The sequence below is a fragment of the Oncorhynchus nerka genome, linkage group LG22, assembly GCF_034236695.1.
Source record: "Oncorhynchus nerka isolate Pitt River linkage group LG22, Oner_Uvic_2.0, whole genome shotgun sequence".
NCBI lineage: Eukaryota > Metazoa > Chordata > Actinopteri > Salmoniformes > Salmonidae > Oncorhynchus > Oncorhynchus nerka.
Window position 1 is genome coordinate 88,051,860 of NC_088417.1, and position 22,555 is coordinate 88,074,414.

General features: G+C 41.8%; 1 protein-coding gene across 1 annotated transcript; it reads right to left on the reverse strand.

Annotated features, from left to right (window-relative positions):
- Positions 1-736: 736 nt before the first annotated feature.
- Positions 737-21,981, reverse strand: LOC115104825 (zinc finger and SCAN domain-containing protein 2-like). The gene is made up of 7 exons (XM_065006835.1): positions 21,683-21,981; positions 17,686-18,617; positions 12,587-12,673; positions 11,965-11,996; positions 7,760-8,063; positions 6,517-6,736; positions 737-1,993 (listed from the first exon to the last, which is right to left on the reverse strand). The coding sequence occupies exons 1-7, from the start codon at positions 21,855-21,857 to the stop codon at positions 1,059-1,061; spliced, it is 2,685 nt and encodes an 894-aa protein (XP_064862907.1). The 5' UTR covers positions 21,858-21,981; the 3' UTR covers positions 737-1,058.
- Between the last annotated feature and the right edge of the window lie 574 nt (positions 21,982-22,555).

Genomic DNA, 22,555 nt, shown 5'->3' on the forward strand with positions numbered 1-22,555 from the left:
TTCTGTTTCCAGGTGTCAAAGTTGTCTATAAAAGTGTTTTGAAAAGAGCTACAGTAATCTTTTAGCCAGGTGTGTAATGCCAGTAGCTGAATCTTTCACACCCGCAGCCCAACCACTGTGCCGGAACTTTTTTGGAATCTTTAAGTGCTAGAATCAGTTCTTTAAAATCCATTGAGGGTATAATCAGAGGACAATCTTCTCAAACTAAGGCCATTGGATGTGTTATAAACTTCATAATACAACACATTAAGGTAAAAACCTATTTGAATGGTAATGACATCTTTATGGGCCCACCTTGGGGGGGTCAAATGTCATACATGTATACATTTGGGGGTATATAGAGCCAGAATGAACCGTATTGGGATGTGCCTATTATCGCACGGTACCCTAGTAACCACACCAAATTCACACACAGTAAAAGGAGACCTATTGGGGAAGGTTTTTTTTAGCTATATAGAGTCATCAGATTTAGAATGTATAAACTTTTCACTAATATATTGGTTTCTGGATTGTTGCTTGGCAAGATCTGTGAGTGCAATAATATTGAACATTGTAACACTTTTGTAGAGGATATATAATTCAAGAATACCATCTAGTGTTCAAACTTGGTTGTACAACAACATTGGTGAGAATAGGTTGTCTGTAGCAACAGTCACTCCAGCTAACGTTGAGCTGATGCAAGTTTCTTTTCTTCAGAAACAGACATTCAGAAATAAATGTTCCCAAACATTCTTAATCAATATGACAGTTTATTTGCAAGGAGACCAACCCGCTCCTATTGAAAATCAAGATATATCTTTTTTTAAATCTAACCAAAATGAACATTATATTTCTCTCTAAAATAGTTAGTGTAACCTAGTGATACATAAGGGTCAAGTCTTTTCATAGCATGTTATTAAGCAACTCTCTCAAATCAATGCAATACATGAGGTGCCTCAGTCTGCAAAACATTACACATTCTATAGTCCTCTAGTGTTACAATTATATGTAGAAGTGAAGAGAAGGGAGGCACTTTGAGAACAGAAGGCTCTGTCTATCCCCTCACTCTAAGGAATCTTCTACCTTCCTCGGGTGTGAGTTCTGAGGTGTCCCTTGATCTGGCTGGACTGACTGAATCCTTTTCCACAGACGGGACAGGAGTAGGGTTTCTCCCCTGTGTGGACCCTCAGGTGGGTCTTCAGATGGGCAGACCGGTTGAAGCGTTTACCACACACGTGGCAGCGGTACGGTCTCTCTCCCGTGTGGATGCGTTGGTGCTCTCTGAACCTCCCTGAGTAGCTGAAACTCTTGCCACACACACCACAGTGGAAGGGCTTCTCATTAGTGTGAGAACGCAAGTGGACCTTGAGGTAACTGGTAGAGGTGAATGACTTCCAACAGACTGTGCAGAGGATTTGCCTGTGACTAGTGTCACCATGGTGTGGTACTGTGTGGGATAGCATGTGTGCCTCCAGTTGGGATAGCTCACAGAACACGGCACCACACTGAGTACATGAGTGTGTCTGTGTGTCCTCCTCTGGTCTCCTTTCTGGATCTCTCTGAACACTTTCAGTGTTCTCACTCTGTGTTCTAGAACAGTCTGGATTTACTGCAGAGAGGGGCTGAGACTGAGGGGAGTCACTGGTTGGTTCTGATAGTGATACTCCATAGCCCTCTCCATCAGGTTCTGTTTTGATCTGTCCAGTTGTGTTGGTCAGTAGAGAGTACTTCTCTCTGTTCTCCACAGTTTGGAGAAGATGTGTGGGCTGAGGTGGCTCCTGATCACAGTCACCTTTCACACAGAGAGGAATGATTATGGAGTCTTCTTTGGTATCAGCCTCCGGCCCTTGAATCTTCTCTACCTCCTGACGGGTCCTGAGTTCACCCTGTTCCTCTTTAATCTGTGTGGGCTCTGGGTCCCTCTGCCCCAGACTGGGGCTCCACTCCTGCTCACAGTACTGTTGCTCAGGGGGAGTTTGCTGCTCCGAGACCCAAGAGACAATGGGCTGAGGAGCTGGTGGAAAGAAGACAAATGACATCAATGAAAGTAATGACAGCCGTTGACGCTTGATTGACAAGACCACCATTGAGTTAGTTATGTCATTCCCAGAACAAGCTAGCTATTTCTCTGGTTGAATCCCATATCACCCTTCCCCTCGCCCATCCATTTGCACATTCACGCATTCCTCTGCCATATGCACAAGTGTTCCAAAGTTGAGGGTTTGAAAATTATGGCGGGTGTAGGGGCTAATTAGACACTCCGATAACCAATTTGATCGAACCAGCAACGCTGCTGCTTCAGAGCGAAGTGGAATCCCATAAGGCAATGCATTACTTTTTAGTGTGTACTAGCAAATACCTTGGGTGCGTTTGGGGAAGCATATTTTCACCATCAAAAAGCATGCATTATCACATTTGTAAACTTATGTAAGATATCACATTAGCAATAGTAGGCTGAGTAAATTGGATAGTCATAATGTAGGCTAATAATATACACTATACAGTGCATCTGGAAAGTATTCAGACCCCATTACTTTTTCAAAATCTTGTTACGTTACAACCTTATTTTTATTTTACCTTTATTTTACCTTTATTTAACTAGGCAAGTCAGTTAAAAACAAATTCTTATTTTCAATGACGGCCTAGGAACAGTGGGTTAACTGCCTGTTCAGGGGCAGAACGACAGATGTGTACCTTGTCAGCTCGGGGGTTTGAACTTGCAACCTTCCGGTTACTAGTCCAACACTAACCACTAGGCTACCCTGCCGCCCCCGCCCTATACACAATACCCCATAATGACAAAGCAAAAACAGGTTTAGACATTTTTGAAAAGGTATTACAAATAAAAAAAACTGGAATATCACACTTACATAAGTATTCAGACCCTTTACTCAGTACTTTGTTGAAGCACCATTGACAAAGATTACAACCTTGAGTCTTCAGTATTTAACCAGTGTCTGTAGTGGCGCCTCTAGCACTGAGATGCAGTGCCTTAGACCGCTGCGCCACTCGGGAGCTTCTCTGCAGATCCTCTCAAGCTCTGTCAGATTGGATGGGGAGTGTCGCTGCACAGCTATTTTCAAGTCTCTCAAGAGTTAAAGTCCGGGCTCTGGCTGGGCTACTCATGCACATTCAGAGACTTGTCCTGAAGCCACTCCTGCATTATATTGGCTGTGTGAATAGGGTTGTTGTCCTGTTGGAAGGTGAACCTTCACCCCAGTCTGAGGTCCTGAGCAGGTTTACATCAAGGATCTCCCGGTACTTTGCTCCATTCATCTTTGCCTTGATCCTGACTAGTCTCCCAGTCCCTGCAGCTGAAAAACATCACCACAGCATGATGCTGCCACCACCATGCTTCACCGTAGGGATTGTGCCAGGTTTCCTCCAGACGTGACGCTTGGCATTTCAGGCCAAAGAGTTCCATCTTGGTGTCCTTTTACTGAGGAGTGGCTTCCGTCTGGTCACTACCATAAAGGCCTCATTGGTGGAGTGCTGCAGAGATGGGAGAACCTTCCAGAAGGACAACCATCTCCACATAGGAACGCTAGAGATCTGTCAGAGTGACCATCAGGTTCTTGTTCACCTCCCTGACCAAGGCCTTTCTCCCTCGATTGCTCAGTATGTCTGGTCGGCCAGCTCTAGTAGAGTCTTGGTGGTTCCAAATCTCTTCCATTTAAGAATGATGGAGGCCACTGTGTTCTTGGAGACCGTCAATGCTGCAGACATTTTTTTTGTACCCTTCCCCAGATCTGTGCCTCAAAACAATCCTGTCTCAGAGCTCTACGGACAATTCCTTCGACATCATGGCTTGGTTTTTGCTCTGACGTGCACTGTCAACTGTGGGACCTTATATAGACAGGTGTGTGCCTTTCCAAATCACGTCCAATCAATTGAATCTATCACAGGTGGACTCCAAGTTATAGAAACATCAAGGACGATCAATGGAAACAGGACACACCTGAGCTCAATTTCGAGTCTCATAGCAAAGGGTCTGAATACTTATGTAAATAAGGTATGTTTTTTATGTTTTATAAATTAGCAAAAATGTCTAAAAACCTGTTTTCGCTTTGTCATTATGGAGTATTGTGTGTAGATTGCTGAGGATTTGTTTTTATTAAATCAATTTTAGAATAAGGCTGTAACATAAAATGTAGAAACAGTCAAGGGGTCTGAACACTTTCCGAAGGCACTGTATATATTTCATTGTGACCTGATGCTGCTGACTATCAGGCAGTGAATAGGCTGTTACTGAGTGAGTGACTGAGTGAATGATGGAGAGGGAGAGGGCTGGATGTGTGTGTGTTGGTTGAGAGAGTGCTGCAGCAGAGGCAGCTGAGTCATGGAGAGAGTGCAGCACGCGCGCACATCGTGACAACTTTTTACCAGTTGTAAGTAGGCTATTTAGATTGGTAACTATGAAGATACCCATTTTCTATAAAACATTAACATGCTATAACTGACATAACGGCGACAAAGCATTGGAAAATTATTTAGGCGCAATAGAGCTCTTTAGATAAATTCATATTCTAATGTTGACTTTTCTTATGGATAACCGTATCAAGTGAAGGGTTTTTACTCGGGCTAAGTTTTAGGGTCTGGATGGCTGCACGAGTAGAAATTTGAAATGGGTCCCCCCTATCGTGCATGTGTTATTGGAAAGAGTCCACAATCAAAATTACATGAAATGTGGAGAATGATAGGCTACATTTGCATCTGTTGGCCATCATGTAGGCTATTAATGTATATTCCATTGCAGGCTACTGTGCTTACCATTTGATACAATAAATATATTGAAATGAAGATATCGCTGGAGTCATTGCAAATCAATTCTTGCAACTTGTGTAGCCTTCCTGGAGCTTGCAAACAGATTTAATAAATAGCCTATAACTCAGTTTGCTGTAGCCTTGTGTTATTATGCAATTATTAATCTCCATGTTTAGTTAATTAACTTGGAAGTTGTCAATTGTAATCATGGTCTGAGCTCTATCTCAAATGTATCATTCTCCACATTTAATGTCAGTTTCATTGTGGACTTTTCCCTGAAATGAGATGTTAGCCTATCAGGTGCTATACACTACCTGCATCTAGCTCAGCAAACCATGGCAGTTGAATTGCAATTATAAACCCATATTTTTGTCAGTAGCCTATGCCTATTGTAATAACAAATCAATCTCACAAATAGGCCATTTATAATGGTTTGTAGTCTTAACATCTGGCACATAATAACATCACAATTGCCAGAAAATAACCTAACATTCATTTTTTGTAATTCGTCCAAGTGTTTCTTGCCCAGAGATTGAGATCCTCTCTCCTACTTACATTCAACAGGAGAGTTTGAGTGGTGAATCTATAGTTGTGCGCATGCGCATTCGCAAACAATATTTATTTGGGCCTCCCGAGTGGCGCAGTGATCTAGATATTCTGGGTTCGAGTCCAGGCTTTGTCGCAGCCGGCCGTGACCGGTAGACCCTTCGAGTGGCGCACAATTGGCCAAGCGTCGTCCGGGTGAGGGGAGGATTTGGCCGGCAGGGATGTCCTTGTCCCATCACGCACTAGTGACCCCTGTGGCGGCCCGGGCAAAGTGCACGCTGACACGGTCGCCAGGTGTACTGTGTTTTCTCCAACACATTGGTGCGGCTGGCTTCCGGGTTAAGCGGGAAATGTGTCAAGAAGCAGTGCGGCTTGGTTGGGTTTCGTGGGATGGACGGCTCTCGACCTTCGCCTCTCCCGAGTCCGTACAGGAGTTGCAGCAACGAGACAAGATGGTAACTACTAATTGGATACCACGAAATTGGGGAGAAAAAGGGGTAAAAAAAAAAATGTATTTACAATTACAAACTGGGTAGTTTGAGCACTGAATGCTGATTGGTTGAAAGTCATGGTATATTCTAATTAAGGTTGGTAACCAATTTATAATAGCAAAAACCTCAGGGGTTTGTGGTATATGGCCAATAAACCACAGCTTAGGGCTGTTCCTTGTGGTATATGGACAATATACCACGGCTACGGGCTATGTCCTAAGAACAGCCCTTAGCCGGCATGGTTTATTGGCCATATACCACGGACATTGCTTAATCGACATCAATTGATGGAAAATGATCTGGAGAGTTTAATAAGGGCGATGTATAGTGTCTCTTGTGACATATTATTAAACTTGCAAGAACTATTTTTTGATGGAAAACCTAGTTTGCTTCTTAGCCTACTTCGTTAAAAATGACTATATTCTTCTTAATTCGCTCGATAACGTTATGGAAAATGGGTATATTGGATAAATGTGACAACAACTCTCTGTCTGAGAACATTTTTGGGGGTAGTTTTCGGGACTTTTGAGCAAGGTATAACCTTTTTTCAGAGTATAACCTGGCAACCCTGATTGAAAAACTGATGTGGGGACTCCGCTCGGGCGTCTTTTTACGCCTGCTACATTTAGGTTAGGGTTTCATCCTTCAAATACTGTAGAATACAATTTAAACACGTTTCTAGCTATCTAGATAATTCGTGTAAATGAGAAGTAAAGTAGTTTAGCTAGCTACATACCAGGGAAGACCGGTGTGATCAAGTGTCGTTTCAGGTATTGGTTTTCTCTCTTCGTCCGGACTATTTCTTCCTGATACTCGGAGATCGTGTCTCCGACCACTCCAAGTATCTCCTCCGCAGCTTGCATCAAACGCTCAGTTAGATACACATTCAGATATTGTAATTTAGTCATCATTGGACGATAGGGGGCAAGAAATATTCCCGAAATACACGTAGATAGCTAGATCGCTGTGAAGAAGTCAAGAACAACCAAGTACTTCCGGGTCACGGATTTTTTTTTTTATCTTTCAGAAAATGGGGTTCGTCCTGTATGCTTTTTTCAATTAATAATAAAGGCGAATATGATGGAAAATGTGCACAATTATAGATATGTTATACTAGTTGTCACAAAGAATAATTAAAAGTATTTATGTGCGATATGTGATTTAAAAAATATTTATTTTTTATTTTTACCAATAGGTGTATTGGAAAACCTGGTCTTTGTGGTTGAATCTGTGTTTGAAATTCATTTCTCGACTGAGGGAGGTAGTCATTACAAAATCATGTTAAACACTATTATTGCACACAGCGTGAGTCCATGTGACTTGATAAGCACATTTTTACTCCTGAACGTATTTAGGCTTGCCATGACAAAGGGGTTGAATACTTATTGACTCTAGGAATTTCAGCTTTTTATTTTTAATTCATTTGTGAAAATTCTGAAAAATGTTGTAAATGTATCAATTTGAAATTCGGGCTGTAACACAACAAAATGTGGGGAAAGTAAAGGAAGGTGAATACTTTCTGAAGGCACTGTAAGTCACATTTACAGGGGTGAAGGTGTGATTGCAGGGAACAGTGAAAATCTTAGGCTCCCAGCTCCAACTAAGTGAAATAAAATAATGATTATGGTAATACAAAAACATACATGTAAATATAAATAGCACTATAGACATAATATCAACTGTATCAGTGATGAATACATGTCCATTGGGGTGGAGGCAGCGTAAAGACTGTTGAGGGGGTGGGAGGGAATGACTATAGGGGAGCAGCAGTCAGAGTAAATTACCATTGGGGTGTGGGGACCAAGGGAAATAAAACCGACACAAATATAAATAATAATATACGTATTAACAACTGCAACAGTGATGAATGTCATTGGGGTGGGGGGAAAATGTCCATATGGGGAGTAGCAGGGGAAGGAGGGAGCAGGTAGCTGACTAGTGGTGGCTATTCAGCAGCCTGATGGTCTGGGGGTAAAAACTATTGGCCAGTCTTCCAGTTTTTCCATGATGCTCCTGTACTTCCCACATCTGAGTGATGGAAGTGGGTAGAACAGGGCATGGCTCGGAGAGCTGGGGTCCTTGATGATCTTTTTGGCCTTCCTACGACACCTGGTGTTGTAGGTGTCCTGCAGGGCAGGCAGTGTGCACCCAATGGTGCGTTCGACTGCACATATCATCCTGTGAAGAACCTTGCGGTCAGCGACGGTGGAGTTTCTGTACCAGGCTGTAATGCAGCCCAACAGTATGCTCTCGATGGTGCTCCTGTAGAACACTGAGGGCCCTCTGGGAAAGGAAGATTTTCTTCAGCATTCTGAGGTTGAAGAGTCACTGTCATGCCTTGACCATTACAGCTTCTCTGAGAAGTGTAAGCCTAGGAACTTGAAGTTATTGACGTCTCCACAACAGACCCGTTGATGAGGATGGGGGCATATCCAGCCTGGTTCCTCCTGCAGTCCACAATCAGCTCCTTTGTTTTGCTGATATTGAGGGAAAGGTTGAATGCCTACCGCCTCCATGTAGGTCGTCTCGTCATTGTTGATAATCAGGCCTACTACTGTCGTATTGTCCGCGAACTTGATGATGGAGTTGGAACTGTTGTGAGGCCACGCAGTTGTGGGTATACAGGGAATACAAGATGGGACTGAGGGGGCACCCTTGTGGGGCCCCCATGTTGAAAATCAGTGTCGAGGAGGTAATGTTGCCTACCTTCACCACATGAATAAATGTGATGATAGGGGTGAAACTAAACTATGAAAACACATGTATTATTTGGGGTATTATCTTTTATCAGATCTAATGTGTTATATATATTCTCCAACATTAATTTCACATTTCCACAAACTTCAGTGTTTCCTTTCAAATAGTATCAAGAATATGCATATGCTTGCATCAGGTCCTGAGCTACAGGCAGTTAGATTTGGGTATGTCATTTTAGGCAGAAATTGAAAAAAAAGGGTCTGATCCTGAAGAGGTTTTAAACTGTCAGGCCACTTTTTTTATATACAGTACTAGCCACTCTTTGCCTTGATGACAGCTTTGTACACTCTTGACATTCTCTCAACCAGTTTCACCTGGAATGCTTTTCCAACAGTCTTGAAGGAGTTCCCATATATGCTTAGCACTTGTTGGCTGCTTTTCCTTCACTCTGTGGTCCAACTCATCCCAAACTATCTCAATTGTGTTGAGGTCGGTGATTGTGGAGGCCAGGTCATCTGATGCAGCACTCCATAACTCTTCTTCTTGGTTAAATAGCCCGTACACAGCCTGGAGGTGTGTTGGGTTACTGTCCTGTTGAAAAACAAATGATTGTCCCACTAAGCGCAAACCAGATGGGATGACGTATCGCTGCAGAATGCTGTGGTAGCCACGCTGGTTAAGTGTGCCTTGAATTCTAAATAAATACAGATACACAGATACTGTAGTGTCACCAGCAAAGCACCCCCACACATCCTCCTCCATGCTTCATGGTGGGAACCACACGTGGAGATAATCCGTTCGTTCACCTACTCTGCGTCTCACAAAGACACGGCAGTTGGAACCAAAAATCACAAATTTGGACTCATCAGATCAAAGGACAGATTTCCACCGGTCTAATGTCCATTGCACGTGTTTCTTGGCCAAAGCAATTCTCTTCTTATTGGTGTCCTTTATCAGTGTTTTCTTTACAGCAATTCAACCACGAAGGCCTGATTCACGCAGTCTCCTCTGAACAGTTGATGTTGTAGATGTCTGTTACTTGAACTCTGTGAAGCATTTATTTGGATTGCAATTTCTGAGGCTGGTAACTCTAATGAACTTATCCTCTGCAGCAGAGGTAACTCTGGGTCTTCCTTTCCTGCGGTGGTCCTCATAAGTGCCAGTTTCATCATAGAGCTTGACGGTTTTTACGACTGCACTTGAAGAAACTTTAAAAGTTCTTGAAATTTTCCAGATTGATTGACCTTCATGTCTTAAAGTAATGATGGACTGTCGTTCTTTTTGCTTATTTGAGCTGTTCTTGTCGTAATATTGACTTGGTCTTTTACCAAATAGGGCTATCTTCTGTATACCACCCGACCTTGTCACAACACAACTGATTTGCTCAAACGCATTAAGATACAAATACATTCCACAAATTAACAAGGCACGACTACCATGACAACCTCATGAAGCTGGTTGAGAGAATGCCAAGAGTGTGCAAAGCTGTCATCAAGCAAAGGGTGGATACTTTGAAGAATCTCAAATATAAAATAAATTTTGAATTGTTTTACACTTTTTCAGTTACTACATGACTCCATGTGTTATTTAATATTTTTGATATAGTCAACATTGATCTACAATGTATAAAATAGTAAAAAATGAAAAACCCTGGAATGAGTAGGTGTCCAAACTTTTGACTGGTACTGTATATACACTACCGTTCAAAAGTTTGGGGGTCACTTGGAAATGTCCTTGTTTTCCATGAAATGAGTTGCAAAATGAATAGGAAATATAGTCAAGACATTGACAAGGTTATAGATAATAATTTTTAATTGAAATAGTAATTATTTCCTTCAAACTTGGTTTTTGTCAAATAATCATCCATTTGCAGCAATAACATCTTTGCAGACCTTTCACATTCTAGTTGTCCATTTGTTGAGGTAATCTGAAGAGATTTCACCCCATGCTTCCTGAAGCACAAATTGGATTGGCTTGATGGGCACTTCTTACGTGCTATACAGTCAAACTGCTCCCACAACAGCTCAATAGGGTTGAGATCCGGTGACTGTGCTGGCCTCTCCATTATAGACAGAATACCAGCTGACTGCTTCTTCCCTAAATAGTTAATGCATAGTTTGGTGCTGTGCTTTGGGTCATTGTCCTGTTGTAGGAGGAAATTGGCTGCAATTAAGCGCCATCCATAGGGTATGGCATGCCGTTGCAAAATGGAGTGATTGCTTTCCTTCAAGATCCCTTTTAGCCTGTACAAATCTCCCACTCTACCAGCACCAGACAATCACATTGCCTCCACCATGCTTGACAGATGGCGTCAAGCACTCCTCCAGCATCTTTTCATTTTTTCTGCATCTCATGAATGTTCTTTGTGATCCGAACACCTCAAACTTAGATTCTTCTGTCCATAACACTTTTTTTCCATCTTCCTCTGCCCAGTGTCTGTGTTTTTGCCCATCTTAATCTTTTCTTTTTATTGGCCAGTCTGAGGTATGGCTTTTTCTTTGTAACTCTGGCTAGAAGGACATTTAATGAACTATTTAAGGAAGCTGCCAGTTAAGGACTTGTGAGGTGTCTGTTTCTCAAACTAGACACTAATGTACTTGTCCTCTTGCCCAGGTGTACACCGGGGCCTCCTCCTACTCTTTCTACTTTGGTTAGAGCCAGTTTGCGCTGTTCTGTGAAGGGAGTAGTACACAGCGTTGTGCGAGATCTTCAGTTTCTTGGCAATTTCTTGCATGGAATAGCCTTCATTTCTCAGAACAAGAATAGACTGACGTGTTTCAGAAGAAAGTCCTTTGTTTCTGGGCATTTTGAGCCTGTAATCAAACCCACAAATGCTGATGTTCCAGATACTCAACTAGTCTGAAGGCCAGTTTTATTGCTTCTTTAATAAGCACAACAGTTTTCAGCTGTGCTAACATAATTGCAAAAGGTTTTTCTAATGATCAATTATCCTTTTAAAATGATAAACTTGGATTAGCTAACACAACGTGCCATTGGAACATAGGAGTGATGGTTGCTGATAATGGTCCTCTGTACGCCTATATTCCATTTCAAAATCAGCCGTTTGTTAATGTTGTAAATGACTATTATAGCTGCAATGTCTACACTGTATTTCTGATCAATTATGTTATTTTAAAATGGACAAAAAAATGCTTTTGTTTAAAAAACAAGGATATTTCTAAGTGACCGCAAACCTTTGAATGGTAGTGTATATATAAACTCAACAAAAAAAGAAACATCCCTTTTTCAGGACCCTTTCAAAGATAATTCGTAAAAATCCAAGTAACTTCACAGATCTTCATTGTAAAGGGTTTAAACACCGTTAAACACCATGTTCAATGAACCATAAACAATTCATGAACATGAACCTGTGGAATGTTCGTTAAGACACTAACAGCTTACAGATGGTAGGCAATTAAGGTCACAGTTATGAAAACTTAGGACACTAAAGAAGCCTTTCTACTGACCCTGACTCTGCCTAGGGTACCTGCTCATCTGGATGAGCATGCCTTGGGCATGCTGCAAGGAGGCATGAGGACTGCAGATGTGGCCAGGGCAATAAATTGCAATGTCCGTACTGTGAGACGCCTAAGACAACGCTACAGGGAGACAGGACAGACAGCTGATCATCCTCGCAGTGGCAGACCACGTGTAACAACACCTACACAGGATCGGTACATCCGAACATCACACCTGCGGGACAGATACAGGATGGCAACAACAACTGCCCGAGTTACACCAGGAACGCACAATCCCTCCATCAGTGTTCAGACTGTGCTCAATAGGCTGAGAGAGGCTGGATGGATTGAGGGCTTGTAGGCAGGTCCTCACCAGACACCACCGACGTCTCCTATAGGCACAAACTCACCATCACTGGTCAGACAGGACTGGCAAAAAGGGCTTTCCCTGACGAGTCGCAGTTGTGTCTCACCAGGGGTGATGGTCGGATTCGCGTTTATCGTTGAAGGAATGAGCGTTACACCGAGGTTTGTACTTTGGAGCGGGATCAATTTGGAGGTGGAGGGTCTGTCATGGTCTGGGGCGGTGTGTCACAGCATCATCGGACTGAGCTTGTTGTCATTGCAAGCAATCTCAACGCTGTGCGTTACAGGGAAGACATCCTCCTCCATCATGTGGTACCCTTCCTTCAGGCTCATCCTGAAATGACCCTCAATCCCATTGAGCACGTCTGGGACCTGTTGGATCAGAGGGTGAGGGCTAGGCCATTCCCCTCAGAAATGTCCAGGGACTTGCAGGTGCCATGGTGGAAGAATGGGGTAACATCTCACAGCAATAACTGGCAAATCTGGTGCAGTCCATGAGGAGGCGATGCACTGCAGTACTTAATGCAGCTGGTAGCCACACCAGATACTGACTGTTACTTTAGATTTCGACTCCCAGATATTCCATTTCTGTTAGTCACAAGTCTGTGGAACTTGTTCAGTTGTCTGTTGTTGAATCTTATGTTCATACAAATATTTAGAAGAAAAAGAAACACACACCTATTTAGGCAGGGTGCTGGCTAGCAGAGAAGAAAACTTGAAAATTAAAGAGAGCCGCACACTCTAGGAGCTCAGATGCAAAAATTTAATTACCAAGTTGACAGCCAACCTGTCTTCATCAGGGTATAATCACAAACACTGCGGGATGACTCGTTTATGTAGTGTCAAAAGACACAGGTGTCTGTAATCATGGCCAAGAGTGGCCTAAAATCATTGGTTAATTATCAAATATTAAAATGGAATACAAAGAACAGCATACAAACAACAAATGGATAGCATAATTCATTTGACTACAAAAGCTTACAAACAATTACAATGACAAAGTCACAATAATGGCTTCAGATCAAAGTCTACGTTGAGACCGAAGGGAGCAAGCAAAAACATACAGTACATAGACTAAATAGACAACATAACATTTCTATAAATACATTTCCACAAACAAATGACATCACACTTGCTCGGACCCACATGTTCCCACCGTATCCACACCCAACTTTGTTTCTAACGCTTGTAAGACTCAGACCCATATGACTTCAAATTGTGTTGTTTGTCTGTAGCCAGATTTTTTTCTCCAATATTTAAATAATAAAGCATTTGATTCTTCAATTTTCTTAACATGGGTGTATCATTTGACTTCCAATATTTAAGTAATAGCATCTTCAATATAAGTGCTGAAAAAAATATTGTTCAACCCATTGGGTATCTCACCGCACCTCCCTCTTCCCCGTCTTGAAATATACAGATAGATGAATAAAAGTAAACTTATATTGTAAAATGTTTGACAGCCAGCTTTCTAACTCTGATAGGTCACCCTTTAAGGTCCACAGAATGAGCAGTGATGCTCCTTGGGTTGAAAACTGTTGATTTTGAAAGTAAAAGTGCTCCTGAGTGGAATGGGCCCCCCTTTACTGCAACACAATGTGCAGGCAATTAAATACAGTGCCTTCAGAAAGTAATCACATCCCTTGAATTGTTCCACATTTTGTTGTGTTACAGCCTGAATTTAAAATTGATCAAATTTTATTTTTGGTCACTGGCCTACACACAATATCCCAAAATGTGAAAGTGGAATTATGTTTTTGAACATTTAAAAAATATATAATTACAAATGAAAAGCTGAAATGTTTTGAGTCAAGTATTCAACCCCTTTGTTATGACCAGCTTAAATAAGTTAATGAGTAAAAATGTGCTTAACAAGTCACATAAGTTGTATGGACTTACTCAGTTTGCAATAATAGTGTTTAACATGACTTTTGAATGACTACCTCCTCTCTGTACCACACACATACAGATAATTGTAAGGTCCCTCAGTCAAGCAGTGAATTTCAAACACAGATTCAACCACAAAGACCAGGGAGGCTTTCCAATGCCTTTTAAAGAAGGGCACCTGTTAGATGGGTAACAAAAAAGAGGAGACATTGAATATCCCTTTGAGCATGCTGAAGTTATTAGTTACACTTTGGATGGTGTATCAATACACTACTAGTGGTTAGAGCGTTGGACTAGTAACCGAAAGGTTGCAAGATTGAATCCCCGAGCTGAAAAGGTAAAAATCTGTTGTTCTGCCCCTGAACAAGGCGGTTAACCCATTGTTCCGAGGCCGTCATTGAAAATAAGAATTTGTTCTTTATTTAACTAGGCAAGTCAGTTTGGGTAAAATATATATATATTTTTTTTAAACACCCACCCAGATGCAGGCATCCTTCCTAGCTCAGTTGATGGAGAGGAAGAAAACTGTTCAGGGATTTCACCATGAGGCCAATGGTGACTTTAAAACAGTTACAGAGTTTAATGGCTGTGATATGAGAACTGAGGATGGATCAACAACATTGTAGTTACTCCACAATACTAACCTAATTGACAGAGTGAAAGCAAGAAAGTCTGTACAGGATAAAACATATTCCAAAACATGCATCCTGTTTGCAACAAGGCACTAAAGTAATACTGCAAAAAAAAATGTGTCAAAGCAATTCACTTTTTGTCCTGAATACAAAGTGTTGTAATGAGTAATATGTTGGCAAATCCAATACCACTCTCCATATCTTCTAGCATACATGTTATGGGTATGCTTTTAATTGTTAAGGACTGGGGAGTTTTTCAGAATAAAAAAATAGACGGAATGGAGCTAAGCACAGGCAAAATCCTAGAGGAAAACCTGGTTCAGTCTGCTTTCCACCAGACACTGGGAGATGAATTCATCTTTCAGCAGGACAATAACCTAAATCACAAGGCCAAATCTACACTGAAGTTTCACTGCAGTGGGCTAAATCAGGGTCACAGAGTGGTTATTGGTAGTCTGAAACAAATATACTTTGAAACAAGAGTATACACCTCACTACACATGGTTACGTGCTTTAAAAAAAGAAGACACTTGTACCAAGTCAGATATAGAATTGAGATGCATTTTGAGTTTGTGTCCCAATATTACACTTTATAGACATCACAGAACACTGAAATAACAAAACTGTTTGACATAAAAACACAGGATTTTCATTGTAAAATAAAAATCTTTATTAATTATTCAATTATGCAAAATATTAATAAGATTGTAGCCATGAGGCCAAAGAGGGCTCTTTTGGTCACTGAATGCAGGAAAGGGCTACATCTACATCTAGGAAAGGGCTAGGAAAGGGCTACATCTACTTAAATCACATCTACTTAAATTATATGGCAATAACTGAAAATGGTTGTCTACAATGATCATCAACCAATTGTTGTACAATCCAGGTGTGGAAAGCTCTTAGAGACTCAGCTGTAATCACTGCCAAAAGGTGCTTCTACAAAGTATTGATTCAGGGGTGTGAATACTTATGTAAATTTGATCTGTATTTCATTTTCAATACATTTGCAAAAATGTCTAAAAACATGTTTTCAATTTGTCATTATGGGGTATTGTGTGTAGATGTGTAAGAAAAAACATGATTTAATCCATTTCGAAGTCAGGCTGTAACACAACTAAATGTTATGAACATTATGCGGTTCGTTGGGCCAACAGGATTGAGGGTATGGGATGTCATTTTGAATTATCAAGTAATAATCTTCTCAAACTAAGGCCATTTGATGTGTTTAACTTTAGAATACATCACATATTGAGGTATGAAGCAATTTGAATGGTAATGACATCTTTATGAGCCCACCTTGGGGGGGGGGGGTCAAAGGTCATACATGTATACATTTGGGGGTATATGAACAGTATGAACAGTATTGGGGTGTGCTCTATTATTGCATGGTACCCTAGTAACCACACAAATTCACACAGAAAAGGAGACCCATTGGGGAAGTTTTTTGTTGTTGCTATAGAGTCATCATAGATTCTGAATGTATGCATAAACTTACCAATAGCTCTGTTTCTGGGTTTCAGGGTGTTGCTTGGCAACCTGTGAGGGCATTGAAACCTGTAACACTTTTGTGAAGGAGAAATAATTAAAGTATATGCCATCTAGTGTTCAAACATGGTTTTATAACAACATTGGTGAGGATGGGCTGTCTGTAACAATAGTCCCACTAGTCACTCCAGCTAACATTGACCTGATGTGTTTTTTTCTCAGACATTCAGAAGTAAATGTTCCCACAAATGCTTAATCAATTTGACAGAGAAAGTTTGTTTGCAAGGAGTCCAACCAGCTCCAATTGAAACATAGTTAGTGTAACCTAGTGATACATGAGGAGATGCATTCAAGTCTTTTCATAGCATTGTATTAGAGTAGCTCTCTTAACTCAATGCAGACATGAGGTGCCTCAGTTAGTCTGCAAAACATCATACATTCTATAGTCCTCTAGTATTACAATAATACACTACATTGTCAAAAGTATGGGGACACCTGCTAGTCGAACATCTAATTCAAAAATCTTGGGCATTAAGATGGAGCTGGTCCCCCTTTGCTGCTATAACAGACTCCACTCTGCTGGGGAGGCTTTCCACAGCCCCAAACCATTATTAATCATCCACCAAACTTTACAGTTGGCACTATGCATTCGAGCAGGTAGCGTTCTCCTGGCATCCGCCAAACTCAGATTCGTCTGTTGGACTGCCAGATGGTGAAGCGTGATTCATTATGCTAGAGAACACGATCCCACTGCTCCAGAGTCCAATGGCGGCGAGCTTCACACCAGTCCAGCCCCCACTTGGCTTTGCGCATGGTGATCTTGGGCTTGTGTGCGGCTACTCGGTCATGGAAACCCATTTCATGAAGAAGCTCTCGACAAACAGTTCTTGTGCTGACGTTGCATCCAGAGTTTGGAACTTGGTAGTGAGTGTTGCAACCAAGGACAAGCGTTTTTACGCACTCTGCGCTTCAGCACTCAACGGTCCCGTTCTGTGAGTTTGTATGGCCTACCGCGTCGCGGCTGAGCCATTGTTGCTCCTATACTTTTCCATTTCACAATAACTGCACTTACAGTTGACTGGGGCAGCAAATTTGACAAACTGACTTGCTGGAAAGGTGGCATCTTATGATGGTGTCACTTTGAAAGTCAACTAAAAGTACACTTTATACACCTGTCAGCAACGGGATTGGCTGAAATAGCCAAATCCACTAATTTGAAGGGGTGTCCACATATTTTGCCATGTAGTGTACGTAGAATTAGTAGCATTGAAGAGAAGTAATGTCTTTCCCTTTCTCTTCCTAAAAGCTGGGCACTGTGAGAACAGAAAGCTCCGTCTATCCCCTCATGGGGTCTTTCCACTCCAAGGCATCGTTCTCCTACCTTCCTCGGGTGTGAGTTCTGAGGTGTCCTTTGATCTGGCTGGACTGACTGAACCCTTTTCCACAGACAGGACAGGAGTAGGGTTTCTCCCCCGTGTGGACCCTCAGGTGGGTCTTCAGATGGGTAGACCGGTTGAAGCGTTTACCACACACGTGGCAGCGGTACGGTCTCTCTCCCGTGTGGATGCGTTGATGCTCCCTGAACCTCCCTGAGTAGCTGAAACTCTTGCCACACACACCACAGTGGAAGGGCTTCTCCTTATTGTGAGAACACAGGTGGACCTTGAGGTAACTGGTAGAGGTGAATGACTTCCAACAGACTGTGCAGAGGATTTGCCTGTGACTAGTGTCACCACTGTGTGGTTCTGTGTGGGATAGCATGTGTGCCTTCAGTTGGGATAGCTCACAGAACACGGCACCACACTGAGTACATGAGTGTGTCTGGGTGTCCTCCTCTGGTCTCCTTTCTGGATCTCTCTGAACACTTTCAGTGTTCTCACTCTGTGTTCTAGAACAGTCTGGATTTACTGCAGAGAGGGGCTGAGACTGAGGGGAGTCACTGGTTGGTTCTGATAGTGATACTACATAGCCCTCTCCATCAGGTTCTGTTTTGATCTGTCCAGTTGTATTGGTCAGTAGAGAGTACTTCTCTCTGTTCTCCACAGTTTGGAGAAGATGTGTGGGCTGAGGTGGCTCCTGATCACAGTCACCTTTCACACAGAGAGGAATGATTATGGAGTCTTCTTTGGTATCAGCCTCCGGCCCTTGAATCTGCTCTACCTCCTGACGGGTCCTGAGTTCACCCTGTTCCTCTTTAATCTGTGTGGGCTCTGTGTCCTCCTGCCCCAGACTGGAGCTCCACTCCTGCTCACAGCGCTGTTGCTCAGGGGGAGTTTGCTGCTCTGAGACCCAAGAGACAATGGGCTGAGGAGCTGGGGGAAGGAAGACAATACTTGACGTCAATGAAAGTAATGACAGCTGTTGACGCTTGATTGACAAGACCACCATTGAGTTAGCTAGCTTGTTCTGGGAATGGAATATCTATGTCTCTGGCTGAATCCCATATCACGCCTTCCCCCAGGCTATATCAGATATGTTTCTTATTTCTTTGCACAGGAAAAATGTTGCCTTTTCATAAACACATTTCATGCCATTCTTCTACACTTAATATGACTGGATACAAACAGATGAATAATAGGGAGACGCAAATACAATATGACACCCATCTAACCTGGAGGAGGATATTATTGTCAGAAAATACAATATGACACCCATCTAACCTGGAGGAGGATATTATTGTCAGAAAATACAATATGACACCCATCTAACCTGGAGGAGGATATTATTGTCAGAAAATACAATATGACACCCATCTAACCTGGAGGAGGATATTATTGTCAGAAAATACAATATGACACCCATCTAACCTGGAGGAGGATATTATTGTCAGAAAATACAATATGACACCCATCTAACCTGGAGGAGGATATTATTGTCAGAAAATACAATATGACACCCATCTAACCTGGAGGAGGATATTATTGTCAGAAAATACAATATGACACCCATCTAACCTGGAGGAGGATATTATTGTCAGAAAATACAATATGACACCCATCTAACCTGGAGGAGGATATTATTGTCAGAAAATACAATATGACACCCATCTAACCTGGAGGAGGATATTATTGTCAGAAAATACAATATGACACCCATCTAACCTGGAGGAGGATATTATTGTCAGAAAATACAATATGACACCCATCTAACCTGGAGGAGGATATTATTGTCAGAAAATACAATATGACACCCATCTAACCTGGAGGAGGATATTATTGTCAGAAAATACAATATGACACCCATCTAACCTGGAGGAGGATATTATTGTCAGAAAATACAATATGACACCCATCTAACCTGGAGGAGGATATTATTGTCAGAAAATACAATATGACACCCATCTAACCTGGAGGAGGATATTATTGTCAGAAAATACAATATGACACCCATCTAACCTGGAGGAGGATATTATTGTCAGAAAATACAATATGACACCCATCTAACCTGGAGGAGGATATTATTGTCAGAAAATACAATATGACACCCATCTAACCTGGAGGAGGATATTATTGTCAGAAAATACAATATGAAGTGGCACTAAAGCAACAATGATAAAGAGTGAATATGCAAACTCACCGGGGATGTTGCCGATGCTCTCCGTTGGTGCCAATAAGATAGGCTATACTGTTCGCTCAATTAAGTTGAATTTTGATAACTAAAAGACAGATTAGAGTATTTTCATTGTCTTCTCTTTACATCAATAGCCATTTGCTTTCCAAACTGTTTTCCGGCAATTGTATTTTGAAATATTGTATGATATGCCTTGCTGGACTTTTCTACTTTTTACTGACAGTTGCAACTCAACAATCATCTATTTGGTATTTGCCGCTCACGATGCCTGAGTTGGGGGCCCTTCCAAACGTAGGCAATGTGATTTAAAACAATCCACCGTTTTTTTTATTTTTACAGAAGCTAATGAACGTCTGCGGCCAAAACATGCTTCCTGGTGTAGTAGCCTATTTTGAATGATTTTAGGCTAATTAGGCTATATAATTTCAAAAATTGAATTCAAATTGGGGCTACTTTAGCCTAATGGACACGGCACCTATGCCCACTAGCTAGTGTCTACCAACTAGCTAGCTAGTGTGTACCAGCTACACTATTTGACCAAAAGTATGTGGAACCTGCTCGTCGAACATCTCATTCCAAAATCATGGGCATTAATATGGACTTGGTCCCACCTTTGCTGCTATAACAGCCTCCACTCTTCTGGGAAGGCCCTCCACTAGATGTTGGAACATTGTGCGTGGACTTGCTTCCATTCAGCCACAAGAGCATTAGTTCGTTTCGGGCACTGATGTTTGGCTATTAGGCCTGGCTCGCATTCGGTGTTCCAATTCATCCCAAAGGTGTTCAATGGGGTTGAGGTCAGGGTTTTGTGCAGGCCAGTCAAGTTCTTCCACACTCATTTTACTGCCAATGTCTGTCTATGGAGATTGTATGGCTTTGTGCTCGATTTTATAAACCTGTCAGCAACGGGTGTGGCTGAAATAGCAGAATCCACTCATTTGAATGTGTCCACATTCTTTTGCATATATAGCGTAGCTAGAGTAATGGTTGAGGGCGTGGTATGTAGTGAAGTAATGCTAATGAACGTCGTACTGTTACAAGTACCCTCAATGGCAGTGGGCACGGTGTGTAGTTACTGCAGTCTGCAGATAGATCTGATTGCAATTTCACAAAAAATAATGGAGGTGTGTGCCTAATTATGTGATGTACATTTGACACATGTAAATGATGAAATACCTCCCAAATGTAATTTTAAACTGTTACTGAGGTTTATATATTTTGGGGTATTCTCTTTGTATTTACATTTTCTGGTGTATTTCCTGTGTGATTTTGTTTTGTAATTGTAAGATGCCAGGCACCCCTGCAAGGGAGACCTTGGTCTCAATGGGCCTCCATTTTAAAATAAATAAAGTATAATCTCGTTAATTTGAATTTCATGTTCTTTTATTATTTAAAAGTGTTACATGAATTGCATCATTCAAGTCACGAAGTGTCCCGAAGTTAACGGGTTTATTGATCCCCGAGACACTTTCTGGAAGTCAACCTCTAAACTGTGTCAGCAAAACGTGACAACGGAGAGTCCAACGGAGAATCCTCGGAACGAGTTCGTAGGAGCGAGGGGTGGTGTGGGAGTCAACGCTCTCCGCCGGGTTGAATGGCAGCTAATGTTTCCGGTTGTCAAGGATACAGTATTTTCAACCTAACTTCCGATTTCTCCGGAAAATTCGAATTTGGGGACTCCGCTCAGGCTGCTACATTTGGTTAGGGTTTCGCGGTCTCTCTCTGCCCTACTGAGTAAAATACAATATAACACGTTTCTAGCTATCTAGATAATTCGTGTAAATGGGAAGTGCAGTAGTCTACATACCAGGTAGGACCGGTGTGATCAAGTGGCGTTTCAGGTATTGGTTCTCTCTCTTCGTCCGAGCTATTTCTTCCTGGTACTCAGAAATTGTGTCTCCGACCACTCCAAGTATCTCCTCCGCAGCTTGCATCAAACGCTCAGTTAGATACACATTCAGATATTGTAATTTAGTCATCATTGGACTATTATATGGGGCAAAAGATATTCCTGAAATACACGTAGATAACTAGATCACTGTGAAGGCAAGAATAACTAAGTACTTCCGGGTCACGAGTTTAAAAACAATCTTTCAGAATATGAGTTCCGACCTGTATGCTTTGTAAACTAATAATTAGGGCGAAGATAGAAAATATGCACAATTACATATGTTATACTATTTATCATATCAATAATAATTACAAGTATTTATATGCGATTTATTATTATATCAAGGCTTAAATGGTCAACAAAGGGTGCATTCTACTAGCACTTCTAGTATCCAAATCCAGAGTTTACAGCCAGAGGAGCATTACATTTTAGTCATTTAGCAGACACGCTTATCCAGAGCGACTTACAGTAGTGAGTGCATACGTTTGAATATTTGTTTCGTACTGGTCCCCCGTGGGAATCGAACCCACCACCCTGCCGCTGCAGGGGCCATGCTCTACCAACAGAGCTACACGTTGCTGCTCAATTTGCAGCCCTTAAAAAGAGTGACCTATCAGCTGAATAACAATAAATACCTATTGCACCATATATAATTTTCTGTAAATTGTGTCACAGTAAAAGGGAGGGTCCATTCTACTCAAGAGCACTTGTAGTTTCCAAATCCAGAGTTTACAACCAGAGGAGCGTTGATGCTCGGCACTTAGTGTCAATCAGGTGTTGAAACAATAA

Coding starts and splice junctions, on each gene's coding strand:
- LOC115104825 (XM_065006835.1), bottom strand. CDS start 21,857: ATGATGACTAAATTACAATATCTGAATGTGTATCTAACTGAGCGTTTG. Junction 11,997..12,586: donor TGGAGGAGGATGTCTTCCCT/GTAACGCACAGC, acceptor GCCTCCTTGCAG/CATGCCCAAGGCATGCTCAT. Junction 6,737..7,759: donor AACTGGAAGACTGGCCAATA/GTTTTTACCCCC, acceptor ACAGCGATCTAG/CTATCTACGTGTATTTCGGG.